We start from the raw sequence: 20,178 nt of genomic DNA, 5'->3' as shown, positions 1-20,178 counted from the left end.
GTTAAGTATGTTCTTTTTCCAATGGAACTCTTGTTTACTGAATACTAGCTTTGGGTCTGGAAAGCTACTTTTACTATTAGCTGCTAGCTTGCTGCCTTATCTTGTATTAATTTAAGGAGTAACATTTGGAAAAGTGCTAAGTCACTTAGGAACCTAAGGCCCATTTACTTTCAATAAGATTTAGGATCCTAAGTGTCTATGTCACTTTTGAAAATGTTATTTAACAACTCTGAAAGAAGTTAAGAGGTTTGAAAACTTTGACCTCAGTCATGTTATTACTAAGAGAGATCAGACCAAGACAAAAAATTCTATGGTATAATGCAGCGAATGCAAATATCCATATAGTCTCAACTGCTTGCTGAAAAATTTGAGACATGATCAAAATGCGCATGTATGACAGTTGCCATCTTGACTGACCCTAGGAACTGAACTGAGGACCTCCAGAGCTGAAAACATGAGATGCTACAACTTGAGCTAAAGAACCAGGTTATCTGAGAACTGTAACAAGGCTCAGATCCTCTGGGGATTGGGCACAGGGGACAAGTGTAACATATATACCAGTAGATCATATATATACACACCCACACACCTTCCATTGTTACATGCATTTAATTCTCATTAAAAAAAAGACGGAATACTACCATTTCAAGGACATCATATGCAAAGGTTTCAGAAAAAGGGAGTTACGGGGAAAGCAAGAAGAATAAAATAGTCTATGCTTTCCAGCTAGGAAGGGTAAAGATAATATAAAGTACAACATTATACTAATCCACATTATTTAAATGTTCTATCCTTTGAAAACCACAATAAATGTGATATGAAAGAAATACCTTTCTGGTTTTCCAAGGCTTTTCACTTCCATACCTTCCCCATTAGTTCCAGTAAATACAACACCAACTCTAAATGTGGAAAGAAAAAAAAAAAAAAGGGTTTACCTGCTATTTTCATCAACATGAGATTCTGTGGAAGAGCCATTTTTTAAATAATGCAAAACTATTACATAACCTAAAAAAAGAGATTCTAATTTCCAGAAAATTAAAAATACTCAATACTTCTATACCTCTTTTGTAGTAAAGATAATGCAATACTGTGTGAAACATAGTAACACGAGGGATATGCCCTCCATTTAAGTTTGGAGAGAATTAGTTTTTATAAATGTTTTTAACCACCCACTGTTTAACATCAGGTGGGGATTTCGACATCTTCTACAGATCTACAGTCTATCTTATATTATTTACTTTATTATTCTAAACATACACTTTACATATTCCATAACAGATTTTAACTTGCTAAGCCTAATTATAACTGCATTTCAGCAATAGCAGCAACTTCCTAAATATTAGCAAAACACAGATATGACAATTAAAACAGTGTGCTTTGTTTAAGCTTGATCAGCTGATTCAAAGTGTTCACAGGTCCTCTTAATGTAGCCTAACTTATTTATAAAATAACTGAGGAAACTATTAAACAGCAATGCAATTTTAAGGTTGGAGTATTATAAACTAGAGAATTAAAACGAAGACATTTGCAGCCAGAGTATTTAATTGTAATAGTTATTAAAATATTCTGCAATGTCCCAGTGGCTCATTATTAATCTAGTCTAAGACTGTGCTGATGGCAAATAATCACAGTCTACGTGTAAAGGATGTGAGCTGCCTAAGGGCATGTCTACATTACACGCTGGATTGACGGGCAGCAATCAATCCAGCAGGGGTCGATTTATCGCATCTAGTCTAGACGCGATAAAATCGACCGTCGAGCGCTCTCCTGTCGACTCCAGTACTCCACCAGGGCAAGGAGGTGCAGGTGGAGTCAACAGGGGAGCGTCAGCTGTCGACTTACCACAGTGAAGACACTGTGGTAAGTAGATCTAAGTACATCGACTTCAGCTATGTTATTCATGTAGCTGAAGTTGCGTAACTTAGATCGATTTCCCCCCCTCCCCCCCCGCCAATCCCCGCGGTAGACCAGGCCTAAGTCTCTAAGTGCTCCCCTAAGTCTCTTTGTGGCCCAGGAAATCGTGATGTGTACAGACCCCACTGACCCGTCCCTGGGCTGCCTACTTTCTATCAATTGATCCAGAAGTAAAACTTCCTCTATATAAAAAAAATGCCTGGATGGGGTGGGGGTGGGGGTGAGCGAGAGCGAGAGCGAGAGCGCGTGCGCCCCTTTGCAGTAAACTGTAGTAATTTGCCACAGGGCTGTGAAATCTCCCTGTTAACTTTTGAAGCTGCTGTAGGCCATGCTGTGCCTGTCACAATTTTGGCCTTAGAACTCACCTGCTAGCAGCTTCAACTAAAGCCTTCTCATCTGGTGAGGAAGCATAGTACTCCAGCTGAGACACTATTCCATTGGCATGCCAGTGCCCATCACCAATGCCATCAGTTTGATCTGCACTGATATGCACCGTGTGACAGAGACAGACTGCTTTCAAGAAGAGCTCTTCCTCTTTCATCTATAAAAAGAAAGACAAAGCAGTTCATAAGCCAAGTTCATCGTTCTAAAACAAGATGAGCTACTCTACAGTACCACAGAATAGGGTATTTAAATCAAATTTCTCAAAAACTGTCCTACATCTACCACTCTTTCTGTAATCACTTTTACTACCTGAAATCCTTCCAGAAGTTCTGCTTCTTCTACATAACACACCAAGAAAGAACATTTAAACTGAAATATTAATCAGCATCTATTCAGGTTAAAGAAAAAAAAATCTTACAAGACTCTGTCTAATTCCATCTGGGGAATCCTCAGTCAATCCCTCTGGAACTAGTTTGCCATTGATCTCTTGGTATTTGATGCCATTAATAGAGCATTCCCGAAACTGCATTTCATTTTCAGTTAATGTACCAGTTTTATCTGTAAACACATACTCCACCTAGAGTAATATAAAAGAAAACAAATTGGAATCATGTACATTTAACACAAAAAATATTACCATCTACCCATATTCAAACTTATTTTGCTAACATTAAAAAAAACCCAGACTTCAAATATGTATTTCTGCCATCAAGTCAGATATGTAGATCTTATTTTCAAACTCATGAGTTGCTCAAAATAGAGTCAATATGAAGACACTAATATTTTTTCTTACTGTTTAACACTGATATTTAAACAAAAAGTAAAAAATGGACATTATTGTTACCTGTCCCAACTCCTCATTGAGATCTGAAGTATTTACTTGTGCTCTCTGGTTTGTTTCTTCATGATAGAGGTCAAGATCCCAGCCAATAAAAAAAGATCCAAGAAATTTCTGCATCTCAACAGTCACATAAAGTGAAATAGGGATGATAAAATTGTAAAGTACCAGAAAAGCAAGAAAATCTGAAATAAATCTCAGAATCTATGAGAGAGAGAGAGAAGGAAAGATTATCAGAGTCATTAAGCGGAACTTAGTCACTTAAGTGTGTTTCAGCATTATGAAAGCTATTAGATTGTCTGTACTGGAGGAGACTGAAGTCCTCTATATACACAGAAGAGGTACAACACAAGTAGCAACAATGCAGGCTTCACCATAATGCCCTAGCAATGTGTCTTTAAGATTGATGCAGACAGACTGCCTTTAGTGATGAGAGGATATTTCAGTTCTCAAGCCCATCAATCCATGCCTTTTCTGCTGAGACTGTAAAGGAGGGTGCAATATTAAGCGTTCTGATGATTCTGTAATGTGAATTTTTTTTGTTTTTGTTTTGTTTTTTTAAAAGGAATTGGATTGAGATGACCAACTCACATCACATACTCCACAAAACAGCCAATCACAGACTGTTTTTAACAATCCACAAATTCTGAAGGCAAAACAAGTTAAAAGCAACAGATATTCCACATTGTTACCCGTTTATCTATAGTATTCATAATTTACATTTGATATTGAAGATCACATTAAAGTAGCCATACAAAATAACAAAAACTAGAAATTTCTATATTAAAGGATGACAACATAGTTCAGTCATACTTTGAAAAAGGTGTGAATCAGAGATGAAATGCAATCTTACAGTTTCTCTGGATATTATCTTGATAATTAGTGTGACAATCTCAGCATTAAACTTATCTTTGAGGAAATTCCTACCCATGTCTGAAAGCTTAAAGGGGGATATTTGAGACAAGAAGAACTGGAACATACCTTTTAACTCCACTGACATAACTGGAGTAGGAGAACAATGTGCGGGAATAGAGTGGAAAAGTAGTAAATATTTTGCTAATAATAAAAAGTATTCTTCCTAACTAGGGAATGCTGGCATAACTATTTAATCAGCACTGTAAGTTTACATGGTGATTTACAAAACATAGAGGCTTCCTGCCCTAAAGATTTTCAAATCTAAGACAGACAAGATAAACAAAGACAAGGTACAGTGTAGTAGCTCAGAAAATGGAGGGTGTGAAGGTATTTTTTGGGAAAAAGGCAGTGGCAGAAGCTAGAAGGAATTCTTAAAAAACTGCATATTTAATGGAGCTATAGAGGGGCAGGTGGTTGACAAGAGTGGAAGAAAGATAAAGGGAGCAACAAAGTGAAAAAAAGATGATTAAGAGGGAAAAGTAGGAAGAAACGACATTAAAGAAAAGGGCAAGGTTACATATAGCCTTGAAGGTGAGGATGAGGGGATGGAATGGCTTAGCAAATACTTAACCTATTTTTTCTAACACACTGCAATGGTTCCAGAAATTCTTCTCATTTATATAACAACTACTTCAGACAAATCAAGAAAAAAAATACACCTTTTACTTGACTGACTACTTCAAAAAACTGGAGAGTCTTTAAGTAGTTTCAGATACTAAAAAGATGGCCACTGAGCAATTTTGAAACATCTTCAATTCATTAATACTTTGCAAAATTAAAATTTTAAATAAGATTGTTTTAAAGCTAAAAGCATTTGGTGAGTTTAACACTCAACTTAACTATAAATGTAATTTACAAAAAAAGTGGCATCCAGGAAGAGATTATGTTTATGTTTTTCCAGTTCAATCATGAAGAACATTCACATCATAAACCCTTGGGAAAGTCATGTGTTATAATAAAGGTACCAATACAACATTGGCGGTAGGTTCTTGAATGAGAGCTCCTCATATCTTCTTCCATTTTATTTTACAGCAGCAATGTGAAACCTGGGAGAACTCTCTTCAGTACAATAATTTGGATCCTTTTACATATTTGTATGATGACTAGTCAACACACACCAACTGCCACAGCCTTAGAGTTTAGAGGGGAGATTTCCAATGTTACAAAGGCAAGTTAGGTGCCTAACTCCCAGTGTAAGTCAGAGTGAAATGAGCATTTAACTCCACCATGTACCTCTGAAAATTTCACCCCCCCTCCCAAACTTTCTTATAAGCTCCTGAACTGCATGGGAAGCAGGAGGCCCCCAAAACAAGTCAGAAATTTAAAATAAAAAAATGACTAAGTAGTGATATCCTCCAAAGACGTAAACTATAAGATCCAACAGAACATCTCTTCAAAGAATACATTCAAACTCTAAAGGAAAGAGAATTCTGTCTGGCAATGTCTTCAAAGCAGTGAAATTACAGGCAAAGGGAAGTTACTTGACTGATACCAGCATGACAGGATTTCCCAAAGTAAAAAATACAATAAAATCACTGCAACAGGCAGTGCACAAAATAGGCAAAATCCCAAAAACTTCTTTGTTTTAACATAAAAGGATGGGCAAGATACCCTCAAACAATGTGAGATGAACACACAGAACCCTGAAACAGAGCCTTGTGAATATACCCTACTAAAACAAAAACTGGGCCTTGCCAAAAGAAACAAAAAGTCTAGGAAATGACAGTTTGCGCTCCCCCACTTCAGAAACAGGACTAAAACTAAAGCTGGATTGCTCCAAAGGTTAAATTAAAGCCAGAGCCGGCTCCAGGCACCAGCACAGCAAGCTGGTGCTTGGGGCAGCCCATGGAAGGGGGCGGCACATTCGGGTCTTTGGTGGCAATTCGGCGGCAGGTCCCTCAGTCCCTCTTGGAGGGAAGGATTGGCCGCTGAATTGCTGCTGAAGAATGAAGTGGCACAGTAGAGCAGTCGCCTAAGTGCCGCCGATCTCCCCCCACCACACACCCCGCCTTTGCCGCGGCAAAAAAGCTGGAATCGGCCCTGATTAAAGAAATACCGATTTCCAACTATATCTATGAAAGACTATGAAGCTGCCATGCCTAAATCCAAGAATGGAAGTATTCTAAGGTTCAGACATACTCTTAGTATCTATGGGTGTATTGACTCAATATGTAGTTTTACATAACCACATATTACCTTACTGCTGTTTCTTTCATGTTCAGTTTTCTGGTCATACCAAGGTTCATCCCATTTTTCTTCAGCTTGCCAGGCATATTTTAAGATTGTACTCAGGATTGCTTCAAAAAGGAGGATTATTAGATAGATAATCAAAAATGAGTTCATAGACCTAGAAGGAGGACACAAAAATACTATTTCAGTGTATTCTGTTCTGTTTTTTCCTTAATGTATGAAAGTAATCTTAAAATTTAACTATGACAAAATGTTTTGTTGGAAAATATTTTCAGTGCGTCTGTTTCAAACAGAAAAGTTTCTATGTGACAAATGGAAACAATGGCAGACAGGAATGGAATACTACATTTGACTAAAATGTATACTAAATTACAGTAGATTTCTGCAGTTATTGTAAATTGAAGGTTAGATTAAGGTGCAACACTGTATCAAAACCTGTCTCCTGTAACAGCTGCTGTTTGGAGTTTTGGGGATTAATTTTTATTATCCTTGTTCCAAGGACACCCTCTCTTCTGAATACCACTTCAGAATGTGAAGGAACTAAGGAAAACCAATACAGAGACCCAATCCAAGGCTGCTCCCTTTTCCATAGCAGTTCCATAGCATTGCCTGTCAGTACTTGACTGGACAGTGACTACCTTTCAACCCTGTCAATACTCATTAAAGCCATCGTTGATGTCAGTGCACGGGAAATGTTAAATGAGGAGAGGGAAAGATACAGCAGCTTCTTGTGCATCCCAGAGATTTGTTTGTGTCTGGCTACATTAGTATAATTAACATTTTGGTTGTAAAAGAATGTCAGCGGGCCAGCCTGGACTTTGAACAACTTGCACAGACAAAAACATTAAATATTTTTAAGAGAGAAATTTGGTATAATGAGTTCTATTTGTAGACTTATGTCAAAACAGTACATTTAACAGCCTTTTAGACTGGAAAGACAACAAGCCAAGAATTAAAAATAGAACTTGCAACCTGTATAAGGAGTTAATATCCCTCACAATGTTTCTGGGTAAATTATTTTTCCCAGAAATAATTAAACCAAATGTTTTTTTTTTCATGGCAAACTGCATTTTCCAGTATCTTCAGATACTTAGTGCTCCATATACACCTGAGGAGACATTCTTTTCAGAATCCGTATCTTCTCTACTAATACCACAGACCATGTAACAGGGACAAGCACCCACATGGAACAAGAAGGGGAGAAAATCAGGATTCAGGAGATAGAAATTAAGACTTCGACTGGGTTCATCCCATTGCAAGAGCAGGATGCAACTTCCTAATAAAGGATGTGTCAAGAGAGTGACAAAGGTTGGGACTACTGTAAAACACGAACTCGGAACCTCTGGTGAAAGGAGCACCTCACATCTCTTCAATAATCTCCTCCTGACTACTCTGGAGTAGCATTCATGGCCTTAGGTAGTTGCTGCCTAAGGACTGCCAAACAGGGCCTTAGAGGAAAATCTGACTTATTTTTATTATTCTAATCCTTCCTTGTAAGAGAGAGCAATCAAACTAGTTTTGCATACTATTGCAAAATGAAGCTGTAAGTAATTAAGTGATGAAATCAGAGAACCAGTATTAACAAATGGAATTTAAATTACAATTACACCAGCCTGCAGAAGACCTAACATTTACAATGTCTATGTACTGACAACTGACAAAAACATAGGCAATTAATTTTTTAAATTACTGCTGAAACACTGAGTTTAGATTCTACACATAAATAAGACAGTATAACACATACATACTTTTCTACTGCTGATCGTTTCTGAGATTTACTCTTGTAATTTAATGCCATCTTTGTCTCCATACCCGTATACACAGCAACACCTGAAAAAACAGAACCATACTTCAGTTTCTGTTCAGGTACAGCTTAGTGTTTTCTACAAAAATTAGAGGGGTTGCTACTTGTAATGTGCACTCAGACACCATGGCGAGGTGGCATTCTGTGATGATAAAGCAGAGTTTTGGAACTAATTTTAGCACTTGCTAATACTGCTCAATGTTAGGTCTTTACTGTTCCCTGATATATAATTAAGAGTATAGAGGTCAGAATATAAATGCCCTAGAGTAGGTCTGGAAACAGATGGCAGTGTCAGAGACACCTAGCTAATGGATTCTTGTTACTCCATTATTAAACCCAAAGACAGAATCTGATACCCCACAGGGCTCTCTGGTCATAGTCTCCTCCCCTTCCGCCATAATCATACCCCATGTACAGGTAACCTCCAGTAGGATTGTTAAAATATCTTCAATATGAAGGTGAAAATTAGGCCACAACTCATCAACATGTTTTAAGACGACACACTGTTAAAAATGTTTCAATGTCTACAAACCAAAAATTTCTTTTGTGTTTTTTAATCTTGCTCCTCGAAGTAAAAGACTTTCAGGCCCAAGAGGTCTAAAAAGAAATAAATACATCAGCATTTTTTTTTTTAAAAAGCACAATATTTAAGAATGGCTATTTTTAAAATCTAGGACATCACCATTTTGAATTCTAAGGGTTCCTTTAAATCAATTTGTATTAGCTGAAACGGGTGCTGTGGAAAGCACCACTGTAGTTATCAGGAAGGTTAATTTAAGATAAGAGTGATATATATATGTTCCATGCCAATGTTTGCACCATCTTTGGAAACTGTCAAAAAAGTTAGCTTGAAGTCAAGCAAAAAAAGTAAAATTTTCTTATTTTGCCTGAAGTGGTTCCCATAGAAACTGAAATGGAAAAAACACCCTCCAATGGAGAGCAGACACCAGAATTAAAAACTAAACACTAAGATGTACAGCTTATTAACCTCCTGTACAGCTTAGTGTTGGTTTTTCATTCTTTCATAAGCAGTAACAACTCATAACTACCATTTACATAAAGTGTCTTATCCTTCACGTTCAACTGAAAACATAACCCAGATTTAAAAAACTGTTCACAAAAGACAGACTTTTATGCTAGACTAACTATAGCTAAACAAGCAATTGCCATAGTTGCATCTACAACTACAGTAACTGCATGTGCAAATTATGCACTTGAGTTTGTAACATTTGCTTTAATTTTTTTCCTTATAAAAGCACTGTTAGAAAGAATTCAACCCAAACTTGAGTAAAAATTCTTATAATGTAAATATTTCTTAGTAGATTTGCAAAGTTTTAATAAAAAATAAAACAATGCAATATAGTACACTTGAAGTAGAGAAGATTTTACGTATTCAGGTAAATTATGTTCTCCTAAGAAGCTGTACCCATATTGCTAGACTCAATTGGTTTTACAATCAATAAAATTAGTTGATCTGTGTATTCTGAGCTAGCTAAATCAGTGCAGTACAGGCTAAACTGGTTTATTTTTGATGGTAAGGAGATATAAGCTCTGTCTACTGGTGGAGCTGTAAGTGTCTTTCACACATGCTTTAAAATGGTTCTGCTATACCTTTCAACTGAATTAATTTTGAGATTAATCCTGGAGCGGAACATGAAAAGCTTGGCAATAAGATATTTTGAAGAGCTGTAAATGTGGTAGCAACCTAAAGAAAACCTTTGAGAATGCCCCGTTTTTGTTGTTCAGGCATAGGCTTTGGGGCTGAAAGATCTATCTTTTGTCTCCATACTTCATGCAAGACCTTGGGAAAGAGCTCAGGCAAATCATTTATTCACCCCTTATTCAATGTACTCATCGTTAAAACTGACAGACTATTTACCAACCTCACAGCAGTACTGAGAGCATCAATTCATTCACATTTATAAAGATTTTTATATTTTCAGATAAAAGGCACTATATAAGTGCTGAACTATAAACTTGTTTCAGAGATTATTCAGTTAGTGGAAAAAGGGATTTAAAAAATCAGAACCAGTCCAAGAAATTCATTCTTAACTGGTTCTGATTTTTTTTTTTATAGCTCTTTTCCCACTTAACTGAATAATCTCTAACAAGTTTCAGAGGGGTAGCCATGTTAGTCTGGATCTGTAAAAGCAGCAAAGAGTCCTGTGGCACCTTATAGACTAACAGGCGTATTGGAGCATGAGCTTTCGTGGGTGAATACCCACTTCGTCGGATGCATGTACTATATCCAACGAAGTGGGTATTCATCCACGAAAGCTCATGCTCCAATACGCCTGTTAGTCTATAAGGTGCCACAGGATTCTTTGCTGCTTTAAAAGTTTATAACTGAGCACTTACATAATGTCTTCTATCTGAAGTTATAAAAATTTATATAAATATTAATTAATTAAGCCTCCCAATTTGGCTGTGAACTCAGTAAATATGTCAATTTTAAAGATGAGTAAATTGAAGTCCAGGGTGAATAAATGATTTGCCCGAAGTCTTGTATGAAGTGTGGGGACAGAAGATAGGCCTTAGGGATGAAAGATCTATGCCTGAACAATGAAAACAATTAAGAATGAACTTCTTGGGTATTAAAATATCAAACAAGTCATAGGAAGGAACTGGTTTTTAATGAATACATCTCTTATGTAGAAAAGCACATTTTAAAAGATAGAGAGGACCAACTTTTCAAGAGGTCTCAACACCCACCAGCTCTACTTGCAATCTGGGTGCTAAGCACTCTTGAAACTCTGGGCACTTCTATTAGGTGCCTATATGGGAGCTACTATCAGTTGAAAATCTGGTCTTAAATCTCTGAACTTCTTTATTGCTTGACCCTTTTGATAATTTTTGCTGCATTTTAAATGGATATTCCATTTAATGGAACAGGAAAACCTATTACACCAGACATGTTCACTACCACAGGTGATGTGCATTTACTGCAATACATGGGATTATATGTGCTGCAACATTTAAGTAATTAAATACCTAGTGAAAGTGCACATTTATTAAACGTGTTTAAAAAAACCAAAGTCAGTAATAAGCCAGTAGTTCCCACTGATTTCAACACGAGCTGAGATTGCTCAGTGCCTCTGATAATCAAGCCATTGCATTACGAGACACAGAATTGTAAGTTACTACACTTCTCACGTATTTGACATGCTAACTTCATACACACATTTTAAAAACATTCAAATGCCAACGTTACAAAAAGCAAGTTAATTCCAGTGGTGAAGCTAACACTTAAAATTACCATAAACTAATCTTTGGAAAACACAAGTAAATTTAGGTTTAAATACTTCAACTGTCTAATCCAGTTTTACTTGACTCAACCTTAACTATGGAGTTGAACTAGCATCTGGATAATAAACTATTATCCTTTTCCATTCCATGATAATGCTCTTTTATAATAGTCATGTTCAATCACCTTAACTTAGCTTTTAAGTTTTACTAAGTGAGCTTTACAAACATTTTACTTACCGTACAATTTCCTCAATTTGATGACTTATAGTTATTCTTCCAACAAATCTATGAAAAAAAGGTCATATGTCAGTATGTTGGTGTACAAACTCCAATATAAAAAAAAAATCTTTATTTCATTTATGCAAGGAAAGCATGACATAAATGTGGTATGTGCCAGATGGAATATCCCGTCCTTGATTTACAGTCTGTTTTATTAATGGGCAATACCTCAAAATTATCACCAAGGTTAATGTATGTTTCAAGAAGTCATCAACAAGAGCTAGGAACCATCCCCCCTTCAAGAAAATGAACTGAGTGATTTTAGAAATAACCCATACAACTCAATTTATGAAATCAGGTAACAAGTATCTTTTGAAAACCCCCCCAGAGTGATTACATGTTCCAATCAAGAAACAGAATTAAAAAAAAAAAAGAAAAAAAAAGAAAAAAGGGTAAAAGTTACCAGTACATTTTTCCATCTGAAATGAATAGTAATTTCACATCTAACAATGTGGATGAATAAACCATACTTTCAAATTCTTAGGTGTCTGATATGTCAAATATATTTTGTATGCCTTATAACACCCTGATTTTAAAGTTCACGATCATTGGTTTAGTACTTCCTTACTGACACCACTAATTCTATGACCTTTACAATCCACTTAAGAGATTCAGTGTTCAGTAACTAGTTAAGCAAATATACATTCATGTTATGAATCTGAAATTCCACAAGGATCCAAATACTCAGTTAAAATAAGCTACTGTCCATATAGTATAATTACTAAAACTAATGTACATGAAAGTTATCAGCGTCTATTAAAACTAGTCATGAATAAAAAATTCATGCAATGTTAATAATATGCTATGAGTCAGAAATATTTACAGGGCCATAGACCTACATATAACATACATTTGTTATGAAAACACCCTTTAAAAAGTTTATCACATTGCTTGCTGACTGTAGCTTTTAAATGAGACATGTTGGTGGGTGTTAATGATTTATTAAACTAATCTTTTGCTGCTGGGAAACAGTTCAAATCCTGCTTAGGCTGTAAATGAAAGTGAATTTTGGGGTATATGTTCTTAGTGGAAAATTAACACAAATCACACAATTTGAGACACTTTAATTTAGAACAAAAGAAAGGGGTGTTAAATATTCAGGAATGAAGTGTTTGGCAGAACCATGTACAGCTCTTGTCTTTTTCCACAATTCCTGCTCAAGCACCATTACTTTTAAAATTTGTGAACAAATTTACTGCTTATCTAGCGATGTAGAACCATGCTGGTGTTAAAATGTAAACAATAAAAATCAGAAGGCTCTCTCTCTTTTTGCAGCTTTAAGCATCATAGGGATTTACATACAAATTCCTAAATTTGTTTAATAAAACCTGAAATGTACAACAATACACGTGGAGAAACTTTCCTCTCAGCAAGATCCGTATCATTAACAACCATTAAATCAACTTTGAAATTATGAAGAATAAAATGACACCTGTATAGGTCTGCTTCTGGCTGCTGACATTCTACAACAGCTACGAGTGTGTCCAGGTTGGCAACTGACTGTAATACTGCTGTTTCTGGGACTGCAACATGAGTCTGAAAAACACACATCTCTATATATGAGAATTTCTCAATGATTACAGAACAGTACTAGTTTGCTGGCGTTTCGTTGGTCAAGAAAAGCCTCTGGAACCCTGAAAAGGGTCATGGATTTTGTATATGAAAGCATCACATCTTGTATACTGACAGATGTTTCACTCATCACTGTGACATTGAAAACTGCCATTTAAAGTACTGCAATAGTGTTCCTTAAAAGTGATTAACTTGACCAGAAAAAACCCACATTAATTACCATTTTATAACATTTCTTACATTAGCAGATCAAGCAAGATTCTTGGTCCTATTAATATACTGCAACTCAAACCAAAGAAAAATAAACAGGGAGACTACAGTTCTGATATATTAAGACACACCTAATAACTAAAAGTCAGATTCTGCTACTCTTACTCTCATTGAGTAGTATATCTTACTTCAAAAATAAGCCCATTGATTTCAAGGGGGTTGGGTACTACTCAGTTTGAGTAAGGGTGGCAGAATAAGATCTTATGTGTAGCACAACAAGGTAAAACAGCAGATTATGACGTATTGTGATTTTAAAAATAGCCTTGCTATGTGCTCAAATAAGTAAAAATAAAAAAATAACTATATTTCAGTAAGTACAGAGCCTAGACACACTCTTTTCTTTTAGTAAAACTGCTAGCACATTGTGGAAGCTGTGAGAAATTTTTAATAAAAGTAAAATTAGACATACAAAAACCTCCCATTTGAGTCATTAACAGATACATTTAAGGAAGCAAAGGCTGAAAGTTGATTTGCCTTATTTCTATGTTCCAATCTGCAGTACAGCAGTATCAAACCTAAGGACCTTGAGGACGCCGCCAGTGACAGAACACAGTGGCGTGCAACAGTAAGAAATACCTGCATCACCTTTGAGGAAGACCGCTGCCGGCATCTACAAGAGGCACGCGAACAACGTCACAGAGCACCAGCAGCGCACAACCCACTGACCGTGAACTTCCCATGCACCATCTGCAGCAAAATGTGCACCTCTAGAATTGGCTTGTATAGTCATCAGAGGGCACACCATGAGACCAAGAACAGATGATCTGCACAGATTTGTCATCATCGGACCGATGGACTACCAAGAAAGATGTTGCATTTCATACTAGAAAACTGCATATGTTTAGACTACCAACCTTAAGATTAGTTTCTCCATCCAAGCTAGCAGTAGTAACATGACACGAACCATCCACTCTATCAGAGGACAGAAGTACAAGGTCAACAGGGAAAGTCTCATCTTTGGCTACTCTGACAATATCACCCACCTGAAAAGATAAGCACAAATGGGAGCATGCTTCTGAAAAAGAATAGATTAAGAATTAATTAACAATTATTCAGAATTATAATACAATAGGCCTACATAAAATTGCAATGCAGCAAATGAGCATTTTGCTTAAATGAACTAATTGGCATAACTATAGTTCTAAAGAAGAAATACACTGTCTTCTTCTAGTTACTAGACACATACCCTAATGTTTTTTGATCTAGTTTTAACAAGGCCACCACTTCGAACAACATAAACTGGAGCTCCATTTACTTCATTGTCTGCTTTATGTCGTAACCAGTCTTCATAACCCTGCAGAAATACAAGATTGAACGTTATATTTTAAACTAGAAACCTAACAGCTATATACTTTTCTAAGAGTAACAAAGTAGTTTGAAAAAAAAACAGGAGTACTTGTGGCACCTTAAAGACTAACAAATTTATTGTAGCATGAGCTTTCGTGAGCTAAAGCTCACTTCTTCGGATGCATAGAATGGAACACACAGACAGGAGATATTTATACATACAGAGAACATGAAAAGGTGGAAGTATGCATACCAACAGGCAGAGTCTAATCAATTGAGATGAGCTATCGTTAGCAGGAGGAAAAAAAACTTTTTGAAGTGATAATTAAGATGGCCTACAATACCCACCTGCTGAAGTGAAAAAACAGATTGACAGAGCCAGAAGAGTACCCAGAAGCCACCTACTACAGGACAGGCCTAAAAAAGAAAATAACAGAACACCTCTAGCCATCACCTACAGCCCCCAACTAAAACCTCTCCAGCGCATCATCAAAGATTTACAACCTATCCTTAAAGATGATCCCTCACTCTCACAGATCTTGGGAGACAGGCCAGTCCTTGCTTATAGACAGCCTCCCAACCTGAAGCAAATACTCACCAGCAACCGCACACCATACAACATAAACACTAACCCAGGAACCTATCCTTGCAATAAAGCCCGATGCCAGCTCTGTCCACATATCCATTCAAGTGACACCATCACAGGACCTAATCACATCAGACACACCATCAGGGGCTCGTACACCTGCACATCTACCAACGTGATATATGCCATCATGTGCCAGCAATGCCCCTCTGCCATGTACATTGGCCAAACCGGACAGTCTCTACGCAAAAGAATAAATGGACACAAATCTGACATCAGGAATCATAACATTCAAAAACCAGTGGGAGAACACTTCAACCTTCCTAACCACTCAGTGACAGACTTGAAGGTGGCAATTTTGCAACAAAAAAACTTCAAAAACAGACTCCAAAGAGAGACTGCTGAACTTGAATTAATATGCAAACTAGATACCATTAACTGTGGTCTAAATAAAGACTGGGAATGGTTGGGTCATTACACCAATTGAATCTATTTCCCTATGTTAAGTTCTCCTCACACCTTCTATGGGCCATCTTAATTATCACTTCAAAAAGTTTTTTTTCCTCCTGCTAACGATAGCTCATCTCAATTGATTTGACTCTGCCTGTTGGTATGCATACTTCCACCTTTTCATGTTCTCTGTACGTATAAATATCTCCTGTCTGTGTGTTCCATTCTATGCATCCGAAGAAGTGAGCTTTAGCTCACGAAAGCTCATGCTACAATAAATTTGTTAGTCTTTAAGGTGCCACAAGTACTCCTGTTTTTTTTGCGGATACAGACTAACACAGCTGCTACTCTGAAAGTAGTTTGAGGCACCATAGCTTTGCAAACAACAAGCTGTTTGAACTTGAGCATGTCACTAGACCTCTGTTCTATTCAGGTTCTATTGCACCCATCACTGTGCAGTCATAATGTAGAATTATGGAATCTGTTACTACTATTTTAAAACAAAAATATCTGAGGAGAAGGTGCCTGAAGAAGAGTTAAAACAACTGCTCATGCAACCTGAGAGCCTAACAATGTCTAAGTGGATTAAGGCAACTGCGTAAGGAATACAGCCACAGTCTCATTTACTGATTTATTAAAATAACTCCCTTTTCTGTTAACCTGTGCAATTCTCAGAGAGCTTGCTCTAGTGTCTTTCTAAGCAACAGCCGAGGCACCTGTTCTTGCAAAGGGATTTTAACTTCTACGGTGTGGAGTTGACATTCATGGTTTGTTGAGCAAGAGGAGATGACAGTGTACGTGAGAAAAACAGTCAGGTACAAAGTTTTAATTCATCCAGACTGTGCCAGGGCAACGATTTAGACTGACTAACCAACCTGAATTACAATCTAACTTTTTTCCTCCAGATATCCCAAAATCAAAGGAGGGTACATGCCCTGTTTTATATTTTCTTTGTGCATTAGTTAAAATATTGCTTGTTTACTTGTACACCTCCCAATACATTTGTGATAGACAGTAATAGGTATATCCTGGAAGATACTATTGATATGCAGGAGGCAATGGATCGGCCAGCATACGTATGAATTCAATGGCTATCTGTATTCCTGAAACTAAGATTGATGTTAATATTATTTGTGCTACTGTAGTGCCCAGGAGTACCAGTCATGCACCAGGACCCCATTGTGCTAGGTGTGCTCAAACACAGAACAAAAAGACAGTCCTTGCCCCAAGAAGCTTAAAATCTAAGTATATAGGAGGGAAGTTCTTGAGCCAGTAATTTTTAGCAGCAATGTATTTTGCTGTTTCCTGTCTAACTCTGGCTATGATTCACTGTTAAATAATTTTTCTACCAATGTTTCTTTCACAAGTGTGTGTGTATTGTACTCTCAATTCAAAGTTACAAAAGTAGGCCTGGTGGACGAATAAGCAAGCTCACAGCTGTGCATAAAATTCAGATGTGAACATTTTAAAAAGTTTGACTTGATAAAAAGCAAAGCCTGCAGCAGATTTATATTTACCATTTCTATATAAAAAGCTGAATGCTACTCAAAGTACCAAAAGTGTGTTCATCAACTACCTCTAAAGATTACAGCAAAAGATCAGTTTTCTGTGACAGAGGAAATATTTCTATGGAAAGTTTATTGAGTCCGTCAAAGATGATAAACCTATCATACTCCTATCAACTAGTTCTTAATATATAAAATTGATGATATCTCCATACATGGTGTTTATTATATATAAAATATAAGCATTTTCCCCCAATTATACTCTTAATTCAGTCACTGCATGAGATTTTTTTTCTTATGGATTAAAGTGTCCTGGATACAGAACACTTTATTTAAAAAATGACCTGATATTGGACGATCCCACACAACTAATGAATGAAGAAAAAAAAACCCAAAGTACCGTATTCTTTTCCAAGTTTATAGCGTTATGTTGCAAATACTCCTCTAATACTCAGAAGAATAACCCAATTCTTTGAGGGTGTGGAACAATGAAGGAGAAAGAACGGAAGGCTTATTTGGGTCATGTAAATCCCAGTGCCATTACAATTCTCTTGTTTCTGAGCAACACAACTCCGAAAAAGAACATGCACTAGGAACTAGGGCTGTCAAGTGAATAAAAAAAAAAGGGTATTGTGATTAATGGGCAATTAAAAAAATTAATCGCAATTGTGCTGTTAACAATAGAATACCATTTATTTAAATATTTTAGATGTTTTCTACATTGTCAAATATACTGATTTCAACTGCAATACAGAATACAAAGTGTATAGTGCTCGCTTTATTTTTGATTAAATATTTGCACTGTAAAAAAACAAAAGAAATAGTATTTTTCAATTCACCTAATACAAGTACTGTAGTACAGTCTCTATCATCAGAGTTGAACTTACAAATGTAGAATTATGTAAAAAAACCTGCATTCAAAAATAAAACAAATGTAAAACTTTAGAACCTACAAGTCCACTCAGTCCTACTTCTTGGTCAGCCAATCACTTAGATAAACAAGATTACATTTGCAGGAAATAATGCTGCCCACTTCTTGTTTACAATGTCACCTGAAAGTGAGAACAGGCGTTCACATGGCACTGTTGTAGCCGACATCACAAGGTATTAACGTGTCAGATGCGCTAAAGATTCACATGCCCCTTCATGCTTCAACCACCATTCCAGAGGACATGCGTCCATACTGATGATGGGCTCTGCTCGATAGTGATCCAAAGCAATGCAGACCAACGTATGTTCATTTTCATCATCCGAGTCACATGCCACCATCAGAAGGTTGATTTTCTTTTTTGGTGGTTTGGGTTCTGTAGTTTCCGCATTGGAGTATTGCTCTTTTAAGACTTCTGAAAACATGCTCCACATCTCATCTCTCTCAGATTTTGGAAAGCACTTCAGATTCTTAAACTTTGGGTCAAGTCCTGTAGCTATCTTTAGAAATTTCACACTGGTACCATCTTTGTGTTTTGTCATATCTGCGGTAAAGGTGTTCTTAAAACAAACAACCTGTGCTAGGTCATCATCCAAGACTGCTATAACATGAAATCTATGGCAGAATGCGGGTAAAATAGAGCAGAAGACGACATACAATTCTCCCCCAAGGAGTTGAGTCACAAATTTAATTAATGCGTTATTTTTTTTAATGAGCATCATCAGCATGGAAGCATGGCCTCTGGAATAATGGTTGAAGCATGAAGGGGCATACAAATGTTTTGCATACTTGGCACATAAATACCTTTCAGTGCCAACTACAAAAGTGCCATGAGAACGCCGGTTCTCACTTTCAAGTGACATTGTAAATAAGAAGAGGGCAGTGTTATCTCCCGTAAATGTAAACAAACTTGTTTGTCTTAATTATCTGAACAAGAAAAAGGCCTCAGTATACTTGTAGGTTAGGATATTAATTTAATTTCTGCTTCTAATCAATATGCAACTGTAAAGTGGTTACCTCCATTCATCTGACAGCTGTGTGAATGCCTATATATTTCTGACCCAGGGGAGGACTTAAGCCTTTCCTGCCTAGGGCACCATTCTATACTGGCAAGAAAAGCTTTCTACCACCCCACTCTTGGGGCTGCTTTAACCGCTGCCAAACATCGCACAGGTACTTTTAATGCATTATCCACCCCAAGTCTCTTTCCTGGTCTGTATTACGTACGAGGATTCCTTTATAATGTGTACTGAGGTATGCCAAGCAAATAAGTGAGAGGCGTTAGGAAATGGTCTTATAACAACCGACATACAAAGCCTAGACAAAAATGCCTTTTGACAGTCATTCCTGTGCATTTAAGGGTGTTACAATGAGTCATTGGGTGTCTGACAGCTAAGCAGAGCTCCCCAGTTTAAGCTTCTGGTGGGCAACATTTTAAACACATTTACTGATTTCTTTCTAGAAACTGTGTGCGCTTTTCTGCTTAGAATGTCTAACAAATCCTGACTACATTATTTAAAGAAAATGTTTAAAAAGGAATCATGTTAATTAGGCAAATTTCATACCTGTTTTATGGCTGTTACAGTTATGACAAAGAATAATGGCAATCCGCTTGTAATAGGACTGGTAGGTGTATCTATCATAAGCTATAGGAAAAGAGAATGAGAATAATGTTAGTACCAGATTATTCTTAAAATCTTATAAAACCAGAGACAATAACATTTTACACCGAATGAGCAAAATTGCGTAAATCAGTGAGGATCTTTATTACGTGTTCTAGAGTCATTCTTTGTGTAAAACTCCCCTTGATGTCAGAAACAGTTCTCCTAAAAGGTGGCAATACTGACATACAATGCAGACAGAAAATCCATGGTGAGAAGAGAATTTCTCTTGCAGTTGGTAGTGTGCATCACATATTTTGATTTTAAGATTCTTAAATGAAAACAAGATTTTTTTCTCCTACCAAGTTGAGTTAAGAAATATATTATACGAAACTGCTTTTTTACACCA

At 36.7% G+C, this 20,178-nt stretch overlaps 1 protein-coding gene across 3 annotated transcripts in view; it reads right to left on the bottom strand.

Annotated features, from left to right (window-relative positions):
* Window positions 1–20,178, bottom strand: part of ATP11B (ATPase phospholipid transporting 11B (putative)) — a 99,046-nt gene that overhangs the window by 46,277 nt on the left and 32,591 nt on the right. For all 3 annotated transcript variants that reach the window (XM_045030344.1, XM_045030343.1, XM_045030345.1), the window contains exons 4-15: window positions 19,734–19,814; window positions 14,599–14,706; window positions 14,267–14,395; window positions 13,003–13,106; window positions 11,529–11,576; window positions 8,578–8,642; window positions 7,990–8,071; window positions 6,248–6,398; window positions 3,143–3,340; window positions 2,717–2,875; window positions 2,280–2,455; window positions 831–899 (exon numbers count right to left, since the gene is read on the bottom strand). In XM_045030344.1, the coding sequence (XP_044886279.1) occupies window positions 831–899; window positions 2,280–2,455; window positions 2,717–2,875; window positions 3,143–3,340; window positions 6,248–6,398; window positions 7,990–8,071; window positions 8,578–8,642; window positions 11,529–11,576; window positions 13,003–13,106; window positions 14,267–14,395; window positions 14,599–14,706; window positions 19,734–19,814 (1,370 nt within the window). The remainder of the gene's footprint in view (window positions 1–830; window positions 900–2,279; window positions 2,456–2,716; window positions 2,876–3,142; window positions 3,341–6,247; window positions 6,399–7,989; window positions 8,072–8,577; window positions 8,643–11,528; window positions 11,577–13,002; window positions 13,107–14,266; window positions 14,396–14,598; window positions 14,707–19,733; window positions 19,815–20,178) is intronic.

Source organism: Mauremys mutica, chromosome 9 (genome assembly GCF_020497125.1).
Source record: "Mauremys mutica isolate MM-2020 ecotype Southern chromosome 9, ASM2049712v1, whole genome shotgun sequence".
NCBI lineage: Eukaryota > Metazoa > Chordata > Testudines > Geoemydidae > Mauremys > Mauremys mutica.
The sequence above is the reverse complement of the archived record's forward strand: the minus strand, read 5'-3'. Positions and strand labels throughout refer to the sequence as shown.